Here is a 23,703-nt window from a genome sequence, read left to right as displayed (position 1 = left end):
TGATACTCAACCAAGTAAAATTAGTGAGTCTACTCACAAGTATAAGTACAGTCAAGTATCACACATTTTTTTTGAAGGAGTGTCTCATTCCAAGTGGACTAGTTTTATCCCTCAAGAGAGGGATAAAAAAAAACAACTTTTATTATTAACAACCATTATTATTAACCGCCCAAAGGTGAGGTAGAGTTGATACCTCTATTTAAAGCCTTACAGGTTGAAATAAAATTGTTACAGGTTCAGAACACAACCACCTTCAAAGAAAAATATCTTCAGTAGGGCGTATTAACTGTTAATGTAAGAACAAGAGGTAGCTGGAGGTTACACACAATTCTTCCACCAATCACTTGAACCTATCATGAAGTAAAGCTTTGACAATCCTGTGCATTTCAACCCCTGTTCATAATGTACACTATTCAAACAGCACCGACTGATAATTCTGAAATGCAGAATTTTCCAGATACGAGGCACGGGATGTCATTATAAAGTTGCTCAAACCACCATGTGCCAAGAATCCAATTGCTTTCCTGCAGATTCTTGATTTTGTGCCTAAAGATTTTATTTTAAAAAGGGTAAGGTCAAGGCACAGCTATGTAATGGACTCTAGGGTTCTGCAGAACAGCAGCGTTCCCAGTAGACACATTAAAAACTTGGGCAGATAACTGACTTCCCACACACAGCGCCACCATGAACCTTCACGGCGGATTTTAAGACTATGAATATTCAAGGCAGGTAATACTACAACCATCCAAGTAGGAAGATAACCCTTTACCCCATTTAATAACAGAGATGTCACAAAACAATCAGTTTTACAGATTGAGACTGCCCATGACATATTATTTTGCAACATGTTTTTTATTCAAAGATGTGGTATCTCATAGAATCATAGAATCATAGAGTTGGAAGAGACCACAAGGGCCATCCAGTCCAACCCCCTGCCAAGCAGGAAACACCATCAAAGCATTCCTGACAGATGGCTGTCAAGCCTCTGCTTAAAGACCTCCAAAGAAGGAGACTCCACCACACTCCTTGGCAGCAAATTCCACTGCCGAACAGCTCTTACTGTCAGGAAGTTCTTCCTAATGTTTAGGTGGAATTTTCTTTCTTGTAGTTTGAATCCGTTGCTCCGTGTCCGCTTCTCTGGAGCAGCAGAAAACAACCTTTCTCCCTCCTCTATATGACATCCTTTTATATATTTGAACATGGTTATCATATCACCCCTTAACCTTCTCTTCTCCAGGCTAAACATACCCAGCTCCCTAAGCCGTTCCTCATAAGGCATCGTTTCCAGGCCTTTGACCATTTTGGTTGCCCTCTTCTCGACGGTTCCCACTGAAGAAGTCTAAAAAAACACCAGCCAGCTGGGTTGGAAGAGTTTCTTTTGGCAGTGATTCTGGGAAAGATGACAAGTTCATGTTGCATGCATCTTTCCTTCTCCAATTCAGATACCCAGGATCTGAAATTCTTTGATCACCCAGTGCAGAGAGCAGGAGAAAACATGGCCAGCTAACCCTATTATAATGATTAGCAGAACCCAAGTTGAAGTTCAAAGTCCTCTCACATTCTTAATAGAACATTCCTGGAAAGAATATAGCAGAAGCATCACAAGGGGAGTAGATTGGCCAGTTTTGGATAGCTCTATGGTAGGTTTTGCTGTAACCTATCTAAATCCATGTCCAATATAAGAATGTTTAAGGCCTGAGAAAAGTGTGGTAGGGTAGCTAGAGTTGAGAGTTTAGAAAGATCCTATATACAGAAAAGGGTGCCTGGAAATTTTAGAGAGATGCAAATCCTCCATATTGACAATCCACCATAAATCTTAGTGTCCGAAGTATTTCTGTCTTACTAAGCATGTCAGTGAATGGTGATGACGTTGAGATAATTCACAATCCAGTTTATTATGTGGGAGTCTAAAGACTTAAGAGACTGCTGATATTCACCAAAATTTTGAAGACACTAAACCCACAGGACATTCTTTGGATCATCGCCTGCTAATTCTATGTGCTAGGATGGGCTTGTTCTTGTCCTTTTCAAATAGTAATTCATTTCCCCACACACAGCAACTTGCTTTTGATTTTAAGCTGCCTTTCAAAAGTAGTTTGTGATACAATACAGTGGTCCAATGTTAAAATAGAAAGCGAAAAAACCTCATTGGTGTGCGCAAATTTTTGGATGAGCCTTTGGACAACAGCCACTATTTACGAAAGCGTGCCGAACAGAATGTTGATATATCACATTCTACTAGAATTACTTCAGAATTAAGTACATCTAGCCATAGATGAGATCTAATGTTCTATTGTTTTGACACATTTATGGGATGTAGAATACTGTATACGCAATAGGCTATAAGCTTCACTTTTAAAAGGCAATTTTCATTACTATAAAGAGACATTCCCCCTACAGGAACTACATTCATGGATCATCTTAAACGTGTCTATTTCAAGTCTCATTGAGTTCAATGGGGCATATTACCAGGTATGTGGGTACAGGATTGCAGCCTCAAATTCATTACAGCATCAGTTCAATAGTTAAAACCTAAAGCTATTTCCCATTTTGAACTGTAAAAATGGCTCACAGGTCAACATTCTTCTGCGAAGTTTGTGTAGCAAAACAGGCTTAGGTCAGTATCAAAGTTTATCAATAACAATGTGATACAGTGTAGGTAGGACAGCTCAACTCCACCCTAGGTACCCAGAGTTCTCCTTTTACCCAAGCCACCAAAGCAGAAATCTTGTTAGTGCTGCTGAACAATTTGCTTACTGTTAAAATGCCAAAATGACTAAAAACCACTAAACATTTAAAACTACATTGGCATCCTGCTGCATATCAGAAATACTGTTAGGCAGGTCTAAGGTCTACAGATCAACACATGCTCAATGTCATCTCATACAGAAACACTGGATCAGAAACTGTCCTGGTTCCTTTTTCTATCAGAAAAGCCAGGGATCAAGGGTCTTAAAGATTATGCCAGAACTCTTTTTCAGTTACCTACCTTGGGCAGTAGTAAGATTGTTGTGCGGGACATTAAACCTTCTACCACCAAACCCTAGCAGAGACTCCCATTCTCTCCAAATGTTTTTTCTTTCTTTCTCTCCAAATGTTTTAATAAAAACACATTACTTTTTTGATATATGAACAATTGAACTGTTTTATTCAATCATTTGTTGTACTTTACAGCTGAAATTCTGGAAACTCAAACACAACATCTTTGCCTGTGAGTTTCTTGTAGACACCAGAAAATGTTTCTACCTGCAAAGGGAAGGAACAGAAGTCACAAAAGTGGTAAAGAGAAAACTATCGTTTTCTACAACACAATAGTTCTTGTACCAATATACACAGCGAGTTTCAAAACGGTGCTGTACATGGCTTTACTTCTTAGAAAATGTTTATTCTTTGAATTTCTATCCCATTCTTCCTCCCAACGGAGCCCACGAAGCCAGACAAAAGGCATGGCATTGCCACATGGAATTCTGGAAGTGAAGTCCCTCTTCCATACTGTACTGCGAAATGGAACTGTGTCACTCCACTTGTATAGAAGCACAGCATTTTAAACTTCAGACAAAATTATGAGAAAATCTGAACAATGCCTGTGTTGATAATTAAGTGGACCAGTATCACTCTGCCATTTGAGTTCCATCATTCATCGTAAATGGCTCCATCTTGTGATGCCAGCTGCACACACCAACACTCAGGTAGTACAGATGTGCCAGCATGCTGGCTGTTAAAACTGCAAATTCTCATGTGGTACTGGAGTGTACTACAGAGTCAGCAAGGAGACAGCAAGGACAGCGCTGAACACCCAAGGAAAGCTGCACATTTCCCCAAGTTTTTATACTTCTTGTTTGTAGATACTGCTGGTGGAAAACCTGGCTCTTTCGAGCACCCCAAGGGGATGGGCTGTCAAACAGCTTGAGCACAGACTAATCACAGCAACCGGAATAGCAGTAATCTTTGCCAGTTTCAACTCTGCTTGCTTCATGGAGTGCTTGGATCCAAACCCCTGCAATGCAGGAATCCTGCCCACAAGCCATCCCTGGGTGGGCTCGAACCCACCAACCTTCTGGTTAGCAGGGAGACACCCTGACCCACTGCGCCACAGAGATGCCCTTTCTTACCTTGTGTTCAACATTGTTCTGTTGCGCTTTGTCTAAGTGGACCTTTATGAGCCGGCTGCCGTCCAGTTTTACGCGGATTCTCTTGCCCACAATTTCACTCGGAAAAACCAGATCTTCAAGAATGGCATCGTGGACCGCAGTAAGTGTGCGGCTAAACAGAAATATTGTGTACAATTAAAATGCTTTTACTAATGCCAACCTCCCCTTCATCTACACCACAGAGAATCATTAGAGAAGCAGAAAGACTGGATGCTAACACAGCAGGTAGCATGTAAACATCCACAGGATGAATTCTTCTACCCTCGCCCAATCCCAGGGGTACAGCAGACAGATCTAGTGACTAAACCTTATGAAATGCCAGTAATAAGGTAGTGAACAAAATCTAGCAGCATTTAAGTTTTAGGTATAAAATAAATATGGAGCTGCCTTATACTGAGGCTAACCACTAGCCCACCCAGTAAGCTGGGAATTTTTACACACAAAACATGTCATCTACCACTGAGCTATGGGTCTACTCATGATTAATGCCTGGCAAGGATCAGAGACCCGCAATGTCAGATTAAAATGGTCTTCTCCTTTGAGTCTTCAAGCTTTAAAATAGGCACCCATGCCAAACGGAAGGGAATGGATTAGTGCATGATTAGTTACTCAAATAATATAAATTTGAGATTACCTCCTGGGACGCTTTTGCTTGTTTTTTGTGCGGCTTTTTCTTGTTGGCTTCGGCAAAATTCTTCTCTGTTAAAAGACAATAGCATGACATATATCAGCACATTTCTTTCATGTTTAGGAATGGAATTAACAAACCAGATTTAAGACAGAGAGTATTAGAGCCAACCAGATAGCCATGAGAAGCTCACAAGCAGGACTTGAACACAATAGTGCTCTCCCCATCCACTGGTATTCAGAGGAATACTGTCTCCAACACTGATAGGAACAAATTCATGGAGGGCAATTCTAAAAACATACTACTATGACTCTTGTGATCTAGTTCCTGTGTGATGCTATGCTGCATATACACAGCTGGAAGTAGGAGCCAGTTCAAGACGTGTCTCCAAGTATGTACAAGGCTGCAGTGTTCCGATTCAATTTAGCACACCTTTCACAGACAAATAATTGTTCTACCTCCATTAACACTCCCCCCCAACCCAGCATTTTGTAGAAAGTTATGACAAGCTGCCACCTACCTGAGCAATAAACACCACATGCTTTCCACTGAATTTTTTCTCCAACTCACGAACTAGCCGCACTTGAATCTTCTGAAAAGATTTCAGCTGAGGGACTGGCACAAATATGATGATTGCTTTCCTACCGCCACCCACTTCAATTTCCTAAGCAAGAACAGAACTGGGAATTAACATGGTTTTAAGTTTTTAAACATCATCCAGCATTTGCAGGATTACTTCCAGTCATGAAACACGGATCTTCTTTAGACCATTGGTCTATCTAACTCAGTTATGATCTGCTCTTAACTAGCAGAGGTGCTTGCAGCTTGGTCATTCAGCTGGAGGTACCACAGACTGAACCTTGGGAGTTTCTGCATGCAATGCATGGGGCTCTACCACTGCAATGTGTCCCCTCTTGGCTAAACTACCAAAGGTGGGTGTGAGGATGAAATGGGGAGGAAAACCATGTAAACCACACCTTGAGATCCTTAGAAGAGAAAGATGGTATATAAAATAAATTTAAAAATAAAAGGATCAATAATGAAATCTTTATTTTTTGGAAGAACTCTTTGGCTCTCAAGGAAACAACCTAAGAAGCACTTCGGAGTATCACCCTTTTGCCGTAGACATAAGGCCTGACCAATAGAAACAAGCACTACTAAGTTTCATGGAGGAAAAGCACCACATTTATCAAGTTCCATATTAAATGTATTAATATCATATATATATATATATATATATATATATATATATATATATATATACATACACACAATATATATATATATATAAACACTAGAAAAGCACACCTGAAAACCTCCAAGTGTTTTAAGTGCTTGTCCAACAAACTCCAAACTCCCCCCAAAAAGTTAGAGCAACATCCAATTGGCCTATTAGCCGCCAATAGTAGCAAGTACTAGATAATTCAGAGGAAGCCACAGGATACGTAAGTATCAAACCCGGTCTAGCCTATTCCAGAATCCTTTAAGGCAATCTTTACCACAACCCTACACATCTTTACTTTTATACAAGTACTGTAAGCAGGTATAGGATGGAATTTACCTGTTTAAGAAAAAGATACCGTAATTGTTCAGTTCCAGATACAGGTATAATCTCCAGTGATTCTCAAAACTGGAACATAACTGATGATTGTGTGCATTTTTAGTATACATTAACAAAGGAAAAGTAACCGTGTAATGTGATATATCCAATGGATGGAAAAACAACACAGCTCACCAAACTCATGAGGGCCTGGCCATGACTTCATGAAATAGCCATTATTTCAGATTCCTCATCTGAATGAGAGAAAGCTGGTAATAGCTTATACTGCAGATGACCAGGCCTCTGTAAGGTATTTTTAAATTCCTAACTTTTGAGTGGTGTGTTGATTTTGCATACCTGTTTTCTGTGAGCAGCACAGCTTCCCTAATTTCTGCAAACACAACTACTACAGTGCACATAACAACATTCCTAGTTTCCATGAAATGAATGAATGAAATGCAGCTCATCCTGAACACATCCAATTAGTTTTATCACTTGTGTCCTGCATGGTTTGTCTTCACAGCAACTGTTAAAGCTGGGAAGTTATAGGAATATACAGGACGTCTCCCACACCAGCCTTTTCGGTCTGGGGAGGGAAAAGCTTCATGTCCAACATTGTGGAATGGGACTATACATCATTGCACCTTACGGAGCTAAGCTCCCATACGCCACCTGGGCAGAGCCATGCGAGAGCCACCTCAATGGATGCCCATGTTGTACTCTGAGAGAACAAGTTACACATCTGTCTGCTAAAGACATGTCCAGGCGGAAAAACACTGTAGAACTTAACACACACTGCAATTATCACTTTAAATACCAACACAGAATCAGAGTTGGAAGAGACCACAAGGGCCATCCAGTCCAACCCCCTGCCAAGCAGGAAACACCATCATGGTAGCTTATATACCCCAAGCATCCTATAAAATGAGCCTGCACCTTTGAGAAAGCCATTTTAAAGCTACCTTTGCTGCTGTGATGTTCAATTCTCTCAGCTGAGCCTTTAAGTCAGAATTCATCTCCAACTCCAGGAGAGCCTTGAGGGAGGAAAGTTAAAAGAAAAGTTGACAAATATCTTCAACAAACCAATTCTAAAATAGCTGTAGTTGTTCTTGGCTGTAAAAAAATGTTTTAAGGGGGGAAATCACTGGGTACCTATGTTTCTTTGACTTCCGTCAGTCATATTCAACAAGTTGATCTAGCAGGATCTGCAGAAACTACCTTAGTTATATTTCAAATACATATAGTTCAAATGTTCCCATAAACATTGGTCAACCGTAGAGGAGTTTGCAAACAGCTTACAAAGATACTCAGGCTGTAGCTGCTCCCACACCTCTTCCTTGTGTGGATCACAACTCTGCTTTTCCGCTACGAAAGTTTGATTGAGTGTATCCATTTCGCTGAATGTTAATTAGCACAGCATCTATACTAAAATATAGGACTATGACATCACATTGGAGCCTCAAGATTCCAACTCTCACATGTTCTGTAAGCAATACAGCCTATATTACCAGCTGAAAGGAGCACTTACCTGGGAGATGCCAGACTCAAATTCATCCGGCTTTTCGCCATTGGGCTTCACAATCTTTGCGCTGGAACTGAACATGGCCTTTCTGCATTTCAAAGGAAACAATCAGTATCTCAATGTACTGTTTTAAAGAATGATTTCCACCTATCACAATGACATCTAATTAGGGAAAGCCTTGATGGTGGAAGAAGCCAATTCTAAAGGCTGGCTCAGTCATATTACTTAAGGAAAAAGCAGTGATAGATTTGGTCTTAGTACACATTAAAAAACGTCGTATGCACCCTTAGCAGAAGTACCACAAAGAGGAGTGTAGTGGTTAAAAGTATTTACTATGAGTGTAATAACACTCTTGTTTAAGTTTAGCCAGGATCTTATTGGAGGTCTGTGGGGAGGACATAATCTCTGAACTGCAGCCCCCACATTAACAGTAGTGTATCTTACAAGGCCTTTTTTTCCTAAATAACTAAGATATGAAGCACTCAAATAAAATGCAAGGTTAATACAATGCAGAACAGTCCACACACAGAAGGCGAGCACCAACATGCATTTTCCAGCTACCACAGAATCCTTACAAAGAGACTCTAGAGAAGCACATGAGAACCCCCGTCTTAAGCATCTTATTAAAGCTTTATCAAAGGGCCACAATCATAGAACCATAGAACTGGAGAGTTGGAAGGGACCCGGTGGGTCCTCTAGTCCAACCCCCTGCAATGTGGGAAACTTAACTAAAGCATCCATGACAGATGACCATCCATCATCTCCTAGAAAGCCTCCAAGGAAGGGGAGTCCTTCTGAGAGTCTGTTCCATTGTCAAACAGCTCTTACAGTCAGAAAGTCCTTCCTGGTGCTATCCGGAATTGCTAAGTGGCAAGGCAGAGCTACAATCTGAAACAGGTTTTGGGAACCTGCAGCCCAGCACCTTCCAGACTCATGGCCAATGCTGGGAGCCATAGTCCATTAACACCTAGGACGACACAGGCTCCTCATCTTAAATAGGATTGATGCAGGCCCACGTCAGAACAACTTCCACAGATCCACACACACAGACCCAGCAAGTGTTTCCCTCCCCTACAGTATTGGGGAGATATGATAACTGTGGGGCAGAAGCTTCCTGTTTTGCATCCCTCTCTTATTCGAGCAGGGCATACTGGGAGCTTACGGACCATGTGCTACCCTTGGAGGTTGCGGGGGTGGGGGAGCGAAAGGGAGGTAGAACCGGCCTCCGCGCCCCTCCCCCGGGAAAGCTAAAGCACGGAAGGCAGTCCTTCCTAGTGGTTAAAGCTACTGATAAGACTTCATAGAGTGTCCCAGGCAGTGTGCTCGGTGCAACACTCTGCGAAAGCCAGGCGCGCATGGAAGACCCGTAGAAACACCAGCAACCAAGATAAAGATAATTGGGGGTCCTTTCCCCCTCCCTTCCACCGTCCCCTGCCCTATCCCCGAAATGCGTCTCCTTCGCCGTCCCAGGAAGCCATCGGGCATTAAGGGGCGGCGAATCGGACGCATCTCTGGATACTTAGGCCAGGCGCGAGGGCTTCCATCGCCCAGGAGCAATATCACCGGAGCCCCCGCGGGAAAAAGCCCCCACGCAGCCCAGCAGGCCCCGGCTGGCCGTGCCTACCTCTCTCAGCGCCGGCCTAAGGAAGAGGAGGAGTTCTCGCGAGAGCACCACAGATTCTCTGCCGGGAACGGCCGCAACGCCGCCCACTTCTCGTCTCGGGGAGCTTGGGATTGAAAGGGTACTTCCGCCCTTCTGAAGCTTTCCGGCGGGAGGAAACTCATGGCAGAGGATAAAGCACTGCTTTCACCAAACGGCAATACGTACTGTACTGTACTGTATTGGAGAGCACTTTGGGGAAGCTGGGAGTACAGTGTGTGGTTGTGTCGGCTGTATAAATTAAAGTAAACCTATGGCTTTCCTTCCTCCAAGTTGCAAATCCACCAAGGGAAGAAATATGCACGCATTAATGGGTGTTTTATAATGAAAGTGCTCAATGTAGTCGGAAGTTGCCTGCTTGAGCCTATACCTGTAAGAATACGGTTTTGTTTTGTTTTGTTGCTCAGTAAGAGGTAGAATTGAGCAATCCGTTTCAAACCACCGCTTTAGGCGCTTTGCAAATATAATTTATGATCCGTCGTAGTGTACAGTACAAGCAAAAATAGAGGTTGCGTAGGGTGTTTGGAGAGGGCTATTACCTATCGTGCTCCTTCTGGTGTAGTTTGCCCACCATACTGCTGATGATTCAATATTTTTGAGTCCCCGAAGAGAGGCTTCTGCAAATGGACCTAATTATAGGGACCTCAGGGACGGAACCCGAGGTGTATAGCCTGGGTGGGCTCCTCTAGCAAGCACTCAGGTTTCTTCTGCAGTTTCCGCTCCCACGCTAGTCAGTGTGTTTGTGGTAGCCCTGAAGTGGCATTTCACTTGAATTGAAGAGCTACAAAGCAAGTAGGAGAACTTTCGGTTCTGGGCGATTATCATTTGGGAAAAGTGAAAGGAAGAAGGTATTAATTTATTCGCATGCATCTCAACCCTATGCACACCTGCTAGAAAAGTAAGCCCCACTTTGTTCAATGGGACTTAACCCCAAGGTAACTGTATATTCATTACAGGTAGGTAGCCGTGTTGGTCTGAGTCGAAGCAAAATAAAAAAATTCCTTCAGTAGCACCTTAAAGACCAACTAAGTTTTTATTTTGGTATGAGCTTTCGTGTCCTATGCTCATTCCAAATTTACCGTACATTCAAGAGGCGGCCAGAAATAAGGCTTGAATGCATTAGAGTGGGAGGGGGAACCACTTGCTCTTTTCAATAGAAGCTCTTTCCTCTCCAGCATTTGCTAAATCGGTAGTAAGAAAGTACCATTGTTGGTGAAAGGGGTAATGCATGGAAGGTCCTGGAATTATAATTGACCTTTCAAAGACCCTGGTGCATGTTCCCCCTCTTTTTTGTTTCACCAGTGGTTTTTCCCGATCTCCTAGGGAGAGTGGGCAGGTCAGGAAGCGCCATTTGGTTTATGTGCCTGCGCAGGGAAAGATCTGCGAGGTAAGGCAGGTGAGCGGATGCACGTGCAGATAAGCCGAAAATGGTGGAGGGAGGCTTCAGTTCGAAGTGAAGCCACTGTGTTTGCAGTCCAGAGACTGCCGTGGCTTTTAAGGCTTGCTCGGCAAAGGTTTAGTGGCCGATTGCAGCCTTATTTTACTATCGCAGTGCAGTGGCGCTTAGAAGTGGGTTAGATTGGCGAATCATGCAGCGATTCTTTGGGGCTCATATCCTTTTTTCTATCATGCTTTTGCTTTCCTTTGGTGTTATGTCTCTTAAGCTACGACTATAATATATTCGAGTTTACCCGGGAGTAAACTTCGACTACTTTCTGGGCAAACACGTGTGGAATTTGCCCATCAGACGCTCGTTGCTTTATCAATAAATCCAGGAACTGGCAAGTTTGGCTTTAAAGCATTTGTAGAATAAAGCCATTAGCTGCTGTTAGTGAAAAAGAATAAAGGTTTCTGAATAAGGTGCACCGAATTAACACCGGTGCTTTTCATTTTCCCGCCTTCGGCACCAGCGCATGCGCACTCAAGTCTTTTTTTGAGATTTCCTTCCTCCCCACCCTCTTGTTTTTGCAAGGAGGTTGCGAAAAGAAGGCGGAGACCGCGGTGGTGGCAACGCGCCTGCGCGCAACACTGTTTAGTTTCCTCCGCGTCGTCACTTCCTCGGTTGGACCCTAGGGGAGAAAAGACTCGAAAAGCACCACTCTTCCGGTCGGTTCGTGTTTTAAATAGCTGCCATATGAGGGGCGTAGGAGGTTACTTGCTGCGTCTGCCCTCCCCCCTCTTCCGTTTCTGATCCGGAAGTGTTGGCTGCCGCTGTGGTGGTTTTCAGCCTAACCCAACCATACCCTCAAACTCCAGCGCGGCTAGTTATGCGCTTGCGCGGCTGCCCGAACACGGAAGAGCAGGAGAACAGCGATGACGGACGGAGAGGGCGGTGGGTGGGGGGTTGGGAGGTGAGGCGAGGCGAAGTCTGCAGTTATTATGCTGCGCCGGATCCTGGCCTTGCTCGCTCATCCTTGTTTTCTCCCCAGCAGCAACAGCGGCCCCGGAACTGTCAGGAGCGGCAACATGTTCTACGCGGTGCGGAAGGGCAGGAGGACCGGCGTGTATCGCACCTGGTAAGCGAAGCCACACCTGGAGTGACCAAGCTCCCCCCTCTCCCTGGGGCTAAAATGCTTCGTATTCCTCCCAGTTTGGAAGGGACCCCGAGGGTCATCTGCTCCACCCCCCACAATGCAGATTTTTTTTCTTTTTTTCTTTAAAAAAAATTGTATTAAGGTTTTTCTTGATTTACAAGAGTGCGTGCATTGTCTCATTTTTTTCAGGTTATCCTTTCGACAGATCAGTTACATTTGTGTGGTGTAGTGGTTAAGAGCGGTAGGCTCGTAATCTGGGGAACTGGGTTCGCATCTCCGCTCCTCCACATGCAGCTGCTGGGTGACCTTGGGCTAGTCACACTTCTCTGAAGTCTCTCAGCCCCACTCGCCTCACAGAGTGTTTGTTGTGGGGGAGGAAGGGAAAAGAGATTGTTAGCTGCTTTGAGACTCCTTCGGGTAGTGATAAAGCGGGATATCAAATCCAAACTCCTCCTCTTCTTATTAATATTATTAATTAAATTTATATACCGCCCTATACCTATATCCGTGTTGTATACTTGCCCAACGCAGGGCTTGAACCCACAACCCTGAGATTAAGAGAGTCTTGTTATCTAGCCTGTACCAAAGAGCCCAAGGCAGCAAACATTATCTCTCACCCCCCCCCCTTTTATATAAAAAAGAACCCATTCTCCTAACAACCCTGTCAGGTGGTGGTACTGAGAGCAGGTGTCTGGCTCCGGGCGAGCTTCGTAACTGTGTGCAGATTTTAACCCAAATCTTCCTCACACTAGTTCAATGCTCTTAGTTCCATGGGGATTTGTGTTTAAGTTACTTTCAAAACAAAACTAAAATGGTTAGATTTATGTAATGTTTCCAGGCCCCCAAGTGGCTCGCATAGCCAACCCCGGCCTTTTGCCTTTGAAGGGCTAAAACTATGGTGGATTCTTGAGGTTGGAAACTTTCCGTCCAAGAACTGTGTGAGGATTGCCCTTCAGCTGATATAGGGGAAAGCTTTGTGTCCCCAGATTTGCTCAAATGAAGAGTACGTAGGTGGCATTGGAGATGATAATGTGTTTCTTTTTTAAAAAATAATAGCTTTATATTTTTATAGGGAAGAATGTAAAGAACAAGTTGACAAATATAAATATGCTAGCTTTAAGAAGTTTTCAACAGAGGAAGATGCTTGGGACTTCATAAATGATGGATCAACAGGCACATCTCGTCATTCAACTGGTAAGCACTCTGTAAAGGGTTGGTGCTTGTCAGAAATTTTAAGAGTAGCCTTCTGGTAATTAGTATGGGTGTGCTAAATGCTTGATATACTTGTCACTGGTCAGCTGTATTTCCAGATGGCACAGGCTGAGTTCTCAGTTCTGGGATGGTTTTTTATGTAGGCTAATTGCTCCACCCAAGATTTAAGATCTGGCTTGGTTTTAAGTGAAAGTGGTGGATTTGCATTAATAGCAGTGAGAAGTTACAGCTGAAAGAAGGGAAAGTCTAGACCTCTTGCATATCTCATTTTGCGGTAGATCAGAGGTGGGGAGAGTATGGCTTTCCAGATGTTGGACTACTACAACTCAAACCATCCCTGCCTATTGGTCATGCTGTCTGTGGCTGATGCAAGTTTTAGATATTGTACTGCGTGACTAACTATTGAAGATGGTTACATTCCTGTGGGCTACTTTAGAAAGCTGGGAAATGAAGACTACATTCTGTTGCTTTACTTCCTTGGGAATGGGTCCTGCTGAACTCAGTGGGACTTATTTTTGAGGAAGCATGTAAGATCAAATTGCAGTTTTGATAAACCTACAGTTGCATTGGAGCTTGGTCCACATGACTTTTGTATGCAGATCATCTAGCACAGGAAGAACTTGTGCAGTGGTACCTCTACCTCTTATTCCGGACATGATCCGTTCCGGGGTGGGCCGTTCGCACCCTGAAAAGTCCGTAACCAGTGTGACGCTTCTGCGCATGTGCAAACCACGCAGAACGCTTGTGCATGCACGTCAAAACCCGGAAGTAAACACTTCCGGGTTTGCCGCGTTCTTAACCCCCCAAAAAACGCAACTTGAAGCATTCGCAAGAAGATGTATGACTGTACAGTGGAACCTCGGTTTATGAACACAATTGGTTCCAGAAGTCTGTTCATAAACCGAAGTGTTCGTAAACCGAAGTGAACTTTCCCATTGAAAGTAATGGGAAGTTGATTAATCTGTTCTAGACGAGGAAAAACACCCCCTAGAACGGATTAACCGCTTTGCTCCGATGCCTTTGCGGAGGCCGGGGAGCGTTTCCGCGACTGGGCTGTAGCCGCGAAAGCGGTCCCCGGCCTCCGCAAAGGCATCGGAGCGAAGTCCCGGCTCCGATGCCTTCCGGAGGCTGGGGCTTTGCTCCGATGCCTTTGCGGAGGCCGGGGACCGCTTTCGCGGCTGCAGCCCAGTCGCGGAAACGCTCCCCGGCCTCCGCAAAGGCATCGGAGCGAAGCCCAGCCTCCCCGAAGGTATCCGACGCTCCGATGCCTTTGGGGAGGTTTGGCCTTTGCTCCGATGCCTTCGGGGAGGCCGGGCCTTCGCTGCGGGCCTCCAGGAGGCATCGGAGCGAAGGCCCGGCCTCCCCGAAGGCATCGGACGCTCAGTAGACCTCCGGCACCTCGGTTTACTAACTTCCGGGTTAGGATAGTTCGTAAACCGAAAGTTCGTAAACCGAGGTGTTCGTAAACCGAGGTACCACTGTACTGGCAATTGCTTTGTCACATAATACAATGTGTTCCCTTTACTAGGCACACTGGCTGGGGATGCAGCGCATGCAGATGCATCACCACCTAATGACCCAGCAGTTGTTACAGAAGGTGCTCCTCATATTTGTCTTGGTGTTTGTAGTGCTGTAGTAGATGCATAATGCGCCAGGCCGCACACCCCTGTGCTTTCATTCTGGAGCTTTTCTAATGTGCTTTGCATTACTAAATTGCAATCTCTCATTCTTGCTCAGTGTGGTATTTGCCAGAAAGAGAGACTCAGTGTTTCAGTGCCACCGCTGGATTGCTCTCTCCCTGGATACTGGTTTAGTGCTTCCACATATTTCTGTTGGTGGCTGAATGTCATGGACTGAGTGCTTGGAGAAGGGGCATAGAAAGTTGGGAGTATAAAAATAAGCAAGTGCTTCAGATAGGTCAGGACAAATTACAGATTCATGAAAATATTCCCCAGGTTTCGTTGTATGTTTTGTATCCAAAACTTACTTGATTATGGCAATTTGTTAGACTTGTTAGTCATTTAGTACTCAAAGGTCTCCAAGCAACTTAACACAAGATACATTACATGAAACAATGGAAGTGTTACATTAAATGCGTATCTTGGTTGAGATTCCAGAGTATCAAGTGAGCACAAACAGGGCATTCCTTTCATGTAAATTTCAGAAGCTGACACACTGTTCAAGAGTTCTCAATTGTTGCCTGTCTGTATAGTAGGCAATACAGATCTACATAAGCCACTCACAACTTGTAACGTGTACCTAATATGTGGAAAAACTATCGTGTCCTAATTGTATTGTAGTAGATACAGCTAAGTAGTCCTAGAAATTGCCAGTGGATTTCCATGAGCCCATCTTTTTTGTGGATCTGTTCTGCTGTCCGTTTAATCGCTGAAAGCATGCTTCTGCAAGTTAGCACTGCTCACTCTTTAGTCTTGCAGTATAACCCTTATTGTCTCTCTCTCTGTGTGTGTGGTTATGCATTTTTCTGTAGTCCTCCTCACAGTTTATTCATGAGTTAATTTCTAATTACTTTAGAGGGACTTCATTTATGTAATTGGGGGTGTATAAGGTTCTTGAACATGGATATTATAGTTTCAATGTGATTTTTTTTATTTTTTGCATTTCATTTCTTCGAAGGTTACGATAATGCAGCTTATGAAAGACCAAGAAATAATAGGTTAAAGGGTAAGAAGACAACATCGTGGTCAGATTATAGTTCATACAAGAGACCATATGAACAGCCCTCAGAAAACCAACGTGAGAGAAAGCGTGTAAAATATACTGAGGTACCTTACACACCTCCAGAACGCAAAGATGAATTCTCATATACAGGTAAGTGTCTTTATTGCAGCAGGTGACTAAACAATGTTGTCTCCTTACAATTTTTAAATAGAGCTTTTAAGCTGCTGTTGTTATTTATTTAATTTGTACACCACTGTCTATCCAGTTCACAACATAAAAATATAAGATAACAAACCCCAAAATACCTAAGAAAAACAAGAGCAAAAAGAAAACCAATTTCCCTTTTCTCCCACCCCCCATTGGAAGTTCTTTGCATATATATTTAATATGCAAAAGAGCTCCTGGAAATGCACAAGTCACTCCTATTGAAATTGACTTTGCTGCTGCCTAGTGAGTTATGGCACAATCCAAACCCTCCTTGCTGGGGGGGGGGTTTGGAGTAGGTGGGAGGTGTCCCTGCCGACCTGCAAGCCGAAGTGCCACTAGTGGGTTTCATATAAGCGGTAGCCAGTAGAAGTTGCTGGAACCTGTAATCCAAGGGAAGGATTCCACCTGCCCAGGATCCCTTGGGGCCTGAGTTGGCCCCACTGTTGTCACATGACTGCATTGGGCGAAATTGTTGTTGCAGTGATTTGCTTCCCCCATCACCTTCCACTCCTGCTGTTGTGTGCAGCAAGTTTGTGGATTCGGCAGTGGCCCCAGCACTAAACCAGAGTAGTCCAGGTTTTGAACGGTTCCATTAGTGGCTTTACAGAGTTTGGAATCCAGGTCTTAACACATTGACCGATAACAATTTTTTTACACTTGAGAGCTTTTCCAGCACAGTCGAACCTCCGTTTACGTAACCCTCTAGTTATGTAAACTTTGGCATGCGCGCGCGGCAAACCTGGAAGTAATTTACCAGGTTTCGCCCCATACGCACTAAGAGTGGTGTGGAGCTCTTAGTTCACATAGGATTTTATATTTGATTTTATCTCTGCTTAAGCTACTGCAGATTTCTGTGCTATATAGAATAAGTCACAAACTTATGCAATAGGTTCTAGTAGATGATTGATCTTAGTATAATAAAGCATTTTATATCTCCTGCTAAATAGATGAAATAACTCTTTGATGGAGTCAAAACCCATGGGAGAGAAATGTTTTAAAACTTGTGTTTTTTATCTTTCGTTTTATTCTGTGAACCTCCCTGATATCTTGTGATAAAGGGCAGTATATAAATTGAATAAATAACAATAATGTTAATGTGACATACAGCTTTTTTGGTAGCTCACTATCTTTTTCTGAATACAATAATTCAAAACAAAGTGGCTCAGTTGTGCTATGTCCCTTGAAAGCCAGTCTGCATTGGGAGCAGCACATGGCTTGTTTGTATGTGTTATTTTTAACCCATTTTCCTAAATGTGTATTTTTGTAGGAACCTCAATAAGACTTTAATTTGGCAGTAGTATGTTGGGTTGTCCTGATCACCTTTCTTAAATATCAGAACTAAAATATGTGATGTCCATCCAGCTGGCAATATTCCTGTTGAATTAATTCTCCCATTTCCATTTTTAGGAGATTATGCAGTTGTTTATACTGATGGGTGTTGCTCAAGTAATGGGCGCCGTAAAGCACGTGCTGGAACTGGTGTCTATTGGGGACCCGATCATCCTTTGTAAGTAAGAAATGAGTGGTCAAATAACTTGCGATAAAAACCATTCTAATAGCTTTTTTTTTTGGCAGCGATCCCTATTTTTGTTTGCATCCAGACACGATATTTTCCCGTCCTTCCACTAATATTATTTTCAGATGAATACTTTGGCTAGAGGGTGGACCCACTTCTCTTGATCCAATCTTCTGCCTCTTGTGAAGAGTTGCAGGTTCCTGGCCCCATCCACTCGGCCAGGTGAATCCAGTCCAAGCATAGTTTTATTGGTTGTAGACTAGGCTGTAAGAAGAAGAAGAAAAAGTGTGCATGGCATCTGTCCACTGCTTTCCTAAGCAATAAAGAGGAGCCAGAATCAGCCTCATAGTGCTGTCTCGATATATCCCTTTTCTTCAGTCTTGAAAGATTGTTCATGCTTCTTCAGATGGATAAAGTCCATGCCCACCAAAGCGAATGTCCAGAAACCAGACTGGTAAGAAGTCACATTATGGAGGCTAGCACAGTGGTGTCCAAAGTAGCTGCTGAGATGTCCCTTTCAGAAGCAATTAATGCCAGGAGCATCTGCCAGAATTCTCTTCCAAAGCCCTCAGTATGATGTGTCTTCCTATCCAGTCTGACCAAACTGCGGGAGGCAGTGGAAGACAGGAGTGCCTGGCGTGCTCTGGTCCATCGGGTCACGAAGAGTCGGCCACAACTAAACAACAACATCCAGCTTGAAAATATTCAGGGCTTGTGATATGTAGAGGGAAAGTATGGCCTCTGCCGTTTGTCCAGGTGGATGGTCAGAGTTGGAGCAATTTGTTGTCCACCAATCCTGTCCTTTCCTTGGTCACATTTGAAGGAAATGGCTTGTTTGACGAATGTGTGTACCAAAGGAAAGTAGTGACTGCTGAAAAATAATAAAGCCTGGGGGCTTTCTCTAAATCATTCAGAACCAAGAACACCAGCCATTCATCACATCTTGCACTGGCAGCCTTGAAAGCATGAGAAGCCATTCAAACTTTCCAGTTGTTCTCTGGGAAATGTGAGATCTGGTAGTGGCTCACTTGGCTCCTTACTTTCCTCCCAAAATGGAGCAATAAAGAGGTCTGCCTGACTGAATAACATAAAACATAACACTTTAAAATAGCAAGGATTGGATTTCCATTCCCAGGAGGTGCTTCTGTCCAAGTTTCAGACTTTTTACTTCATCCCTCAATGCCATAGTTCCTCAGCCCATCTCACTCAACAGGGCTTCCTAAACCTTGGGTGGGTTTTTGGCAGGGGCTGTTGGGGACAGAAGGGCCATAGCCTTCCTCTGGCATTTCTTTTGATCCAATATGTGCAATTCAGGTAGAAGCAAACATGGCGTAGGACTAAATTTGAAAATCTGTGGTTTGAAGGAAAATAACATTGGTTTTCCTATTATAAACATGCAGAGTTTCTTTCAGGTCACAGATGTATTTTGATCCCCATATTAGCCTTGAAATGCTTCATGCATGAGAAAAATTACTTGAATGTTGTATGTATTTTGTACTCTTACAGAAATAGTAGTGAAAGACTTCCTGGGCGGCAGACTAATCAAAGGGCTGAAATACAGGTAAGTTAAATGGATCACAGAATTGGCACGATTGAGTGCTTGAGCCTTTTAGTTTTAATGGAAATGTACTTCTTTTTCAAGGGGGGAATTGCATGGATATATATAGAGAGAGAGTATTTGGAGAAATTGAAAGAACAATCTAAAAAGTTATCTCATAAATCCCAAAAAGAAATTGCATGATGGATAGGCTAGTGACGCAGAATAATTATGTAGCTATTATGAGAATTCATAAAACCTAGTTAAGTAATTGGTCAATTGTCTTTAACATAATTTGCTTCAATTTCTGGACAAACAGTGCTACAATTGGATTACATTACTTTTGTGTTATAATTTTGAAAGTTGCCATCAGTATTGATGGTTCAACTTCCTTTCTGCTGAGTTGTGTATTCTAAATGTTTTCTGTAGGCAGCTTGCAAAGCAATAGAGCAAGCCAAGAGTCGAAATATCAATAAACTGGCAATCTATACTGACAGCAAGTTCACCATCGAAGGTAAGTACCTGTGCATTGGGAATAAGTAATAAGGCAAGAAGCATGTGAAATGGCCTTCTGAAAGGATAATAAGTTTGTGCAGGGCATGGGACTTGGTATTTTGATTATTTACCAAGACGCTTCCAGCACCTTTCTGGGAGACCAGAGTTCTAGTCCCACTTGGCCATGAAGCTCACAGAGTGACCTTGGCCCAGTCACATTATCTTGGTCTAACCTACCTCACACCATTGTGTGGATAAAATGGAGAGTGGGGGGAGAACTATGTGTACAATCTTGAGCTCTTTGGGGGAAAGGTGGGCTAGAAATAAATAACTTTCCAATGATCCAAGACCTAGGAATTTAGCATGTAATATATAATGAATGTTTGCTTTTGATGTTTAAGCAGATCCTAGTGGTAAGCAGGCATGTGAATGAGTGTTGGGTGTTTTTCTATTGAAAGCTAGTGGCTTGGGAAGGGTTTGCATTAAAAGCTAACAAATGCTGCTCTCCAGAGAATCCTATATAATAATGTCCATGTTGTCCCTGCGTCCAGATGTCCCGTGTGTCCCTGGGTCACTGCGCATGTGCCCCAGGGATACAGGGATTGGACAGCAGAGACTGCGCGCGCGCACTCTCCCCCCACTCTGCCTCCTCCAACCGCCGCTCCCGCCGGGGTGGAGGCCGGCGAAGGCCTCCTCACAACCCTCCCTGGCCGTGAGGAGCGGCGGTTGGAGGAGGCGGGGGGGGGAGAGTGCGCGCGTCCTTCCTGTCGGCGGCTGGGGGAGAGGAAGGAAGGAGGAGAAAGCGCCGCTTTCTCCTCCTCCGTTCCTGTCCCCCTGCCGCCGACAGCAAGGACGGGTCCCAGGGTTCGGAGAAGCGCTGCGCAAGCGCTTCTCCGAACCCTGGGATGTCTGCTTCCTGTCGGCGGCTGCGGGAGAGGAACGGAGAAGGAGAAAGCAGCGCTTTCTCCTCCTCCGTTCCTGTCCCCCTGCCGCCGACAGCAAGGACGGGTCCCAGGGTTCGGAGAAGCGCTGCGCAAGCGCTTCTCCGAACCATGGGATGTCTGCTTCCTGTCGGCGGCTGCGGGAGAGAAACGGAGGAGGAGAAAGCAGCGCTTTCTCCTCCTTCGTTCCTGTCCCCCTGCCGCCGATAGCAAGGACAGGTCCCAGGGTTCAGAGAAGCGCTGTGCAAGCGCTTCTCCGAACTCTGGGATGTCTGCTTCCTGTCGGTGGCTGCAGGAGAGGAACGGAGGAGGAGAAAGCAGCGCTTTCTCCTCCTTCGTTCCTGTCCCCCTGCCGCTGACAGCAAGGACAGGTCCCAGGGTTCGAAGAAGCGCTGCGCAAGCGCTTCTCCGAACCCTGGGAGTTCTGCTTCCTGTCGGCGGCTGCGGGAGAGGAACGGAGGAGGAGAAAGCAGCGCTTTCTCCTCCTCCGTTCCTGTCCCCCTGCCGCCGACAACAATGACAGGTCCCAGGGTTCGGAGAAGCGCTGTGCAAGCGCTTCTCCGAACCCTGGGAGGTGTCCTTGCTGTCGGCGGCTGCGGGAGAGGAACGGAGGAGGAGAAAGCAGCGCTTTCTCCTCCTCCGTTCCTGTCCCCTTGCCGCCGACAGCAATGACAGGTCCCAGGGTTCGGAGAAGCGCTGCGCAAGCGCTTCTCCGAACCCCAGGATGTTCTAGAGCCCGTTATTGAACGGGCTGAAATACACTAGTACTTTCAATAATAGAATTGTGGCCAAGGGAGGCTGTCCTCCATATACCGTTTCTTTTCCATCCAACCCCCTGTCCCAAGATTTACCAGCCAACGTTGCCTTTCTGGATTTATCCTCTTTCAACTTGGACGCATTTGTCCCCAAGCTAGGGACTGGCATTTCCTATGTTTAAAACCCATATTGGCAGGGATCCAACAAACCTGATAAATACCATATTTTTTTGCTCCATAAGAAGCCCTTTTCCCTCCTTTAAAGTAAAGGAGAAATGTATGTGCGTCTTATGGAGCGAATGTGTGGTCGAGCGCTGGCTCCCTTTCTGGCTGCACCCCCTTGCCCAGGCCTCCATTGTTGAATGTTCTGCAGGCAGAGGCTGTTTGTTTCCCCAGCGACATGTGACTGGCTGATTAGATTATCTGTTTGGAAACTGCAGAAACAGCTCCCTTTCCTTTCCTAAAGAAGCTGCAGAACTGTGAGTTGAACCCCATAAAAACGGGGTTTTTTTCCTTTGCAATGTGAGCTCAACAACTTTGAGCTGATCCTCCAAAAAATGGGGCTTTTCTCCTTTACAAAAGAAGCTGCACAACTTTGAGCTGATCCCCCCCAAAACGGGGCTTTCCCCCTTTCCTCCTCTAAAAACTAGGTGTGTTTTATGGTCAGGTGCGTCTTAGGGAGCGAAAAATATGTTAAATACTCATATATGCCCAGAAAGTGACTTCCTTCTCAAAAGCAAAGGTCAGAAGTGGGTTGGTAACTGTAGAATCCGCATATGGTTTTAACTTTTTATTTTGAGAGAGACCTGAACATCTGCAGATGTTACCCATTATCTATGCTTGAAGTGGGTCCCTGTCCACAAATGGACCCCTTCAAGATCTAGTCTTCAGCTTCTACTTATGGCAGGCAAGACCAGCTATAAGCTGACCGGTGCTTAAAATGGTAGGCCCAAAGTCAAACTGAATATGCATGACTTATAATGGGCTGCAAATTTATTACAGCAAACATTCAGTGCCTGCCTAGACCCAGCTTGGATTCACCACCATATACACTTCTTTGAACAGCACAACTGGATGGCATTTTGCAGATGTGCGGTAGAATCCGAGGACAATTTTGGCAGTCCTTTAAAAAAGTCACGATTCAACAGATGCATCTTGTTCTTACATAGGTATGACAAGCTGGGTTAAAAACTGGAAGAAGAATGATTGGAAAACATACAAAGGAACAGATGTAACCAACAGGGAAGACTTTGAAAGGCTTGATAAGCTTTCGGAAGGCATGGATATTCAGTGGGTAAGTTATGTGGTTTGAAAAGGCAGACTTCATAAATAGCAAGTGCATACTGTACTATTAAAAATGAATGTTAACAAAAATAATGCAAGTAATTCTGTAATGGAAATGTGCAAGTGTTTGGTACCAGTCTAGGGGAAGGCCTGTGTTTTGTTATGTTTTGAATCAGAAAACTGCATTTTATTCTGACCCGTGTATTTTTCTTCACAAGTTTTTTTGGGGGGAATTGAAATACAGTGTTGCTTTCTAACTCTTTGCGGGTGGGGGACTGGGGAAAAAATGTCTTACCAACACGCTGCCTTAACAGTAGCAAACCATTTGCGTGTCTGTTCCTTAGCTTTTGATAAAAACAAGAATTGAGTATTGGCCTTTTTAAAAAGAGTCATTTTTGGCACTTTGAACTGAAAGCTGTCTCGTGAGATGTGGAGGATGGGGAGATAGTCGTAAAATGAATATGGCTGTACAGTTGTAGTAACTGGTTCAATTTACTGTTAACAGAAACACGTTCCAGGTCATTCTGGCTTTGCTGGAAATGAAGCAGCTGATCGACTAGCAAAAAAAGGTGCTGGAAAGTCCTTGTCCTAGAATGTGTTAGAAATATCCATTGACTTTGGGGGCAGAGTAACAACATTTTTGACTAACAGGCTGCGATTGTGGTGGATAAATGTGAGTTTTACTGACTTGCCATACAATTTCTTGATACTGAGAAGCCCAGGTTTGGATACTAAGGATTATTCTAAAGATGGCATGAGATATTTAAACAAAATGCTTGTTTGATGCATTCTGGTTATGAAGAGTTACAACACCGCAGAATTTTACGTAAGGCGTTTGTTTCACAGTTGTACATTCAAGAATTGTGTTTTATATATAAAAAAATTTAATAAAAGTTTTTGTTTTTCACCTTGGCATCTCAACTGCGATAAATAATAACAATAAACACCAAAATCACAGATTTACAACAGCATGTGCCAAATACACATCAGTAGCAACCTTAGGGCAGTATACTCAAATCAGCCCCCCAAAACTGCTCCA

At 44.0% G+C, this 23,703-nt stretch overlaps 2 protein-coding genes and 1 non-coding gene across 9 annotated transcripts; 1 reads left to right on the top strand and 2 right to left on the bottom strand.

Moving 5' to 3' along the window:
- Positions 1 to 3,117: 3,117 nt before the first annotated feature.
- RPS7 (ribosomal protein S7) lies at positions 3,118 to 7,929 on the bottom strand. Its single transcript, XM_060272469.2, has 6 exons — positions 7,848 to 7,929; positions 7,282 to 7,353; positions 5,300 to 5,443; positions 4,786 to 4,850; positions 4,113 to 4,263; positions 3,118 to 3,246 (listed from the first exon to the last, which is right to left on the bottom strand). Exons 1-6 carry the CDS (start codon positions 7,920 to 7,922, stop codon positions 3,169 to 3,171), a joined length of 585 nt encoding a protein of 194 aa, XP_060128452.1. The 5' UTR covers positions 7,923 to 7,929; the 3' UTR covers positions 3,118 to 3,168.
- On the bottom strand, positions 6,813 to 7,037 carry LOC118083284 (small nucleolar RNA SNORA73 family). Its single transcript, XR_004692360.2, has one exon. It is a non-coding gene; the product is annotated as a small nucleolar RNA SNORA73 family (small nucleolar RNA).
- A 2,927-nt stretch (positions 7,930 to 10,856) lies between the features above and the next one.
- RNASEH1 (ribonuclease H1) lies at positions 10,857 to 23,571 on the top strand. 7 transcript variants are annotated; one of them, XM_088665689.1, is made up of 10 exons: positions 10,857 to 10,897; positions 11,931 to 12,017; positions 13,108 to 13,229; positions 14,776 to 14,844; positions 15,885 to 16,079; positions 17,544 to 17,643; positions 19,159 to 19,213; positions 19,619 to 19,703; positions 22,550 to 22,674; positions 23,170 to 23,571. In XM_088665689.1, exons 2-10 carry the CDS (start codon positions 11,968 to 11,970, stop codon positions 23,254 to 23,256), a joined length of 888 nt encoding a protein of 295 aa, XP_088521815.1. In that variant the 5' UTR covers positions 10,857 to 10,897; positions 11,931 to 11,967; the 3' UTR covers positions 23,257 to 23,571. The 7 variants fall into 7 exon arrangements, with proteins under 7 accessions (XP_088521815.1, XP_088521814.1, XP_088521816.1 ...); XM_088665688.1 differs by lacking the exon at positions 10,857 to 10,897 and adding an exon at positions 11,480 to 11,607; XM_060272465.2 differs by lacking the exon at positions 10,857 to 10,897 and adding an exon at positions 11,793 to 11,833.
- The last annotated feature ends 132 nt before the right edge of the window (positions 23,572 to 23,703 follow it).

This window comes from Zootoca vivipara, chromosome 3, assembly GCF_965207765.1.
Source record: "Zootoca vivipara chromosome 3, rZooViv2.hap1.1, whole genome shotgun sequence".
Lineage (NCBI taxonomy): Eukaryota > Metazoa > Chordata > Lepidosauria > Squamata > Lacertidae > Zootoca > Zootoca vivipara.
The sequence above is the reverse complement of the archived record's forward strand: the minus strand, read 5'-3'. Positions and strand labels throughout refer to the sequence as shown.

Coding starts and splice junctions, on each gene's coding strand:
- RPS7 (XM_060272469.2), bottom strand. CDS start 7,922: ATGTTCAGTTCCAGCGCAAAGATTGTGAAGCCCAATGGCGAAAAGCCG. Junction 5,444..7,281: donor TGAACATCACAGCAGCAAAG/GTAGCTTTAAAA, acceptor GTTCTTGCTTAG/GAAATTGAAGTGGGTGGCGG. Junction 3,247..4,112: donor AGAACAATGTTGAACACAAG/GTAAGAAAGGGC, acceptor TTCCCTTTGCAG/GTAGAAACATTTTCTGGTGT.
- RNASEH1 (XM_088665687.1), top strand. CDS start 11,881: ATGCTGCGCCGGATCCTGGCCTTGCTCGCTCATCCTTGTTTTCTCCCC. Junction 13,230..14,775: donor CACATCTCGTCATTCAACTG/GTAAGCACTCTG, acceptor TCCCTTTACTAG/GCACACTGGCTGGGGATGCA. Junction 19,214..19,618: donor ATCAAAGGGCTGAAATACAG/GTAAGTTAAATG, acceptor TGTTTTCTGTAG/GCAGCTTGCAAAGCAATAGA.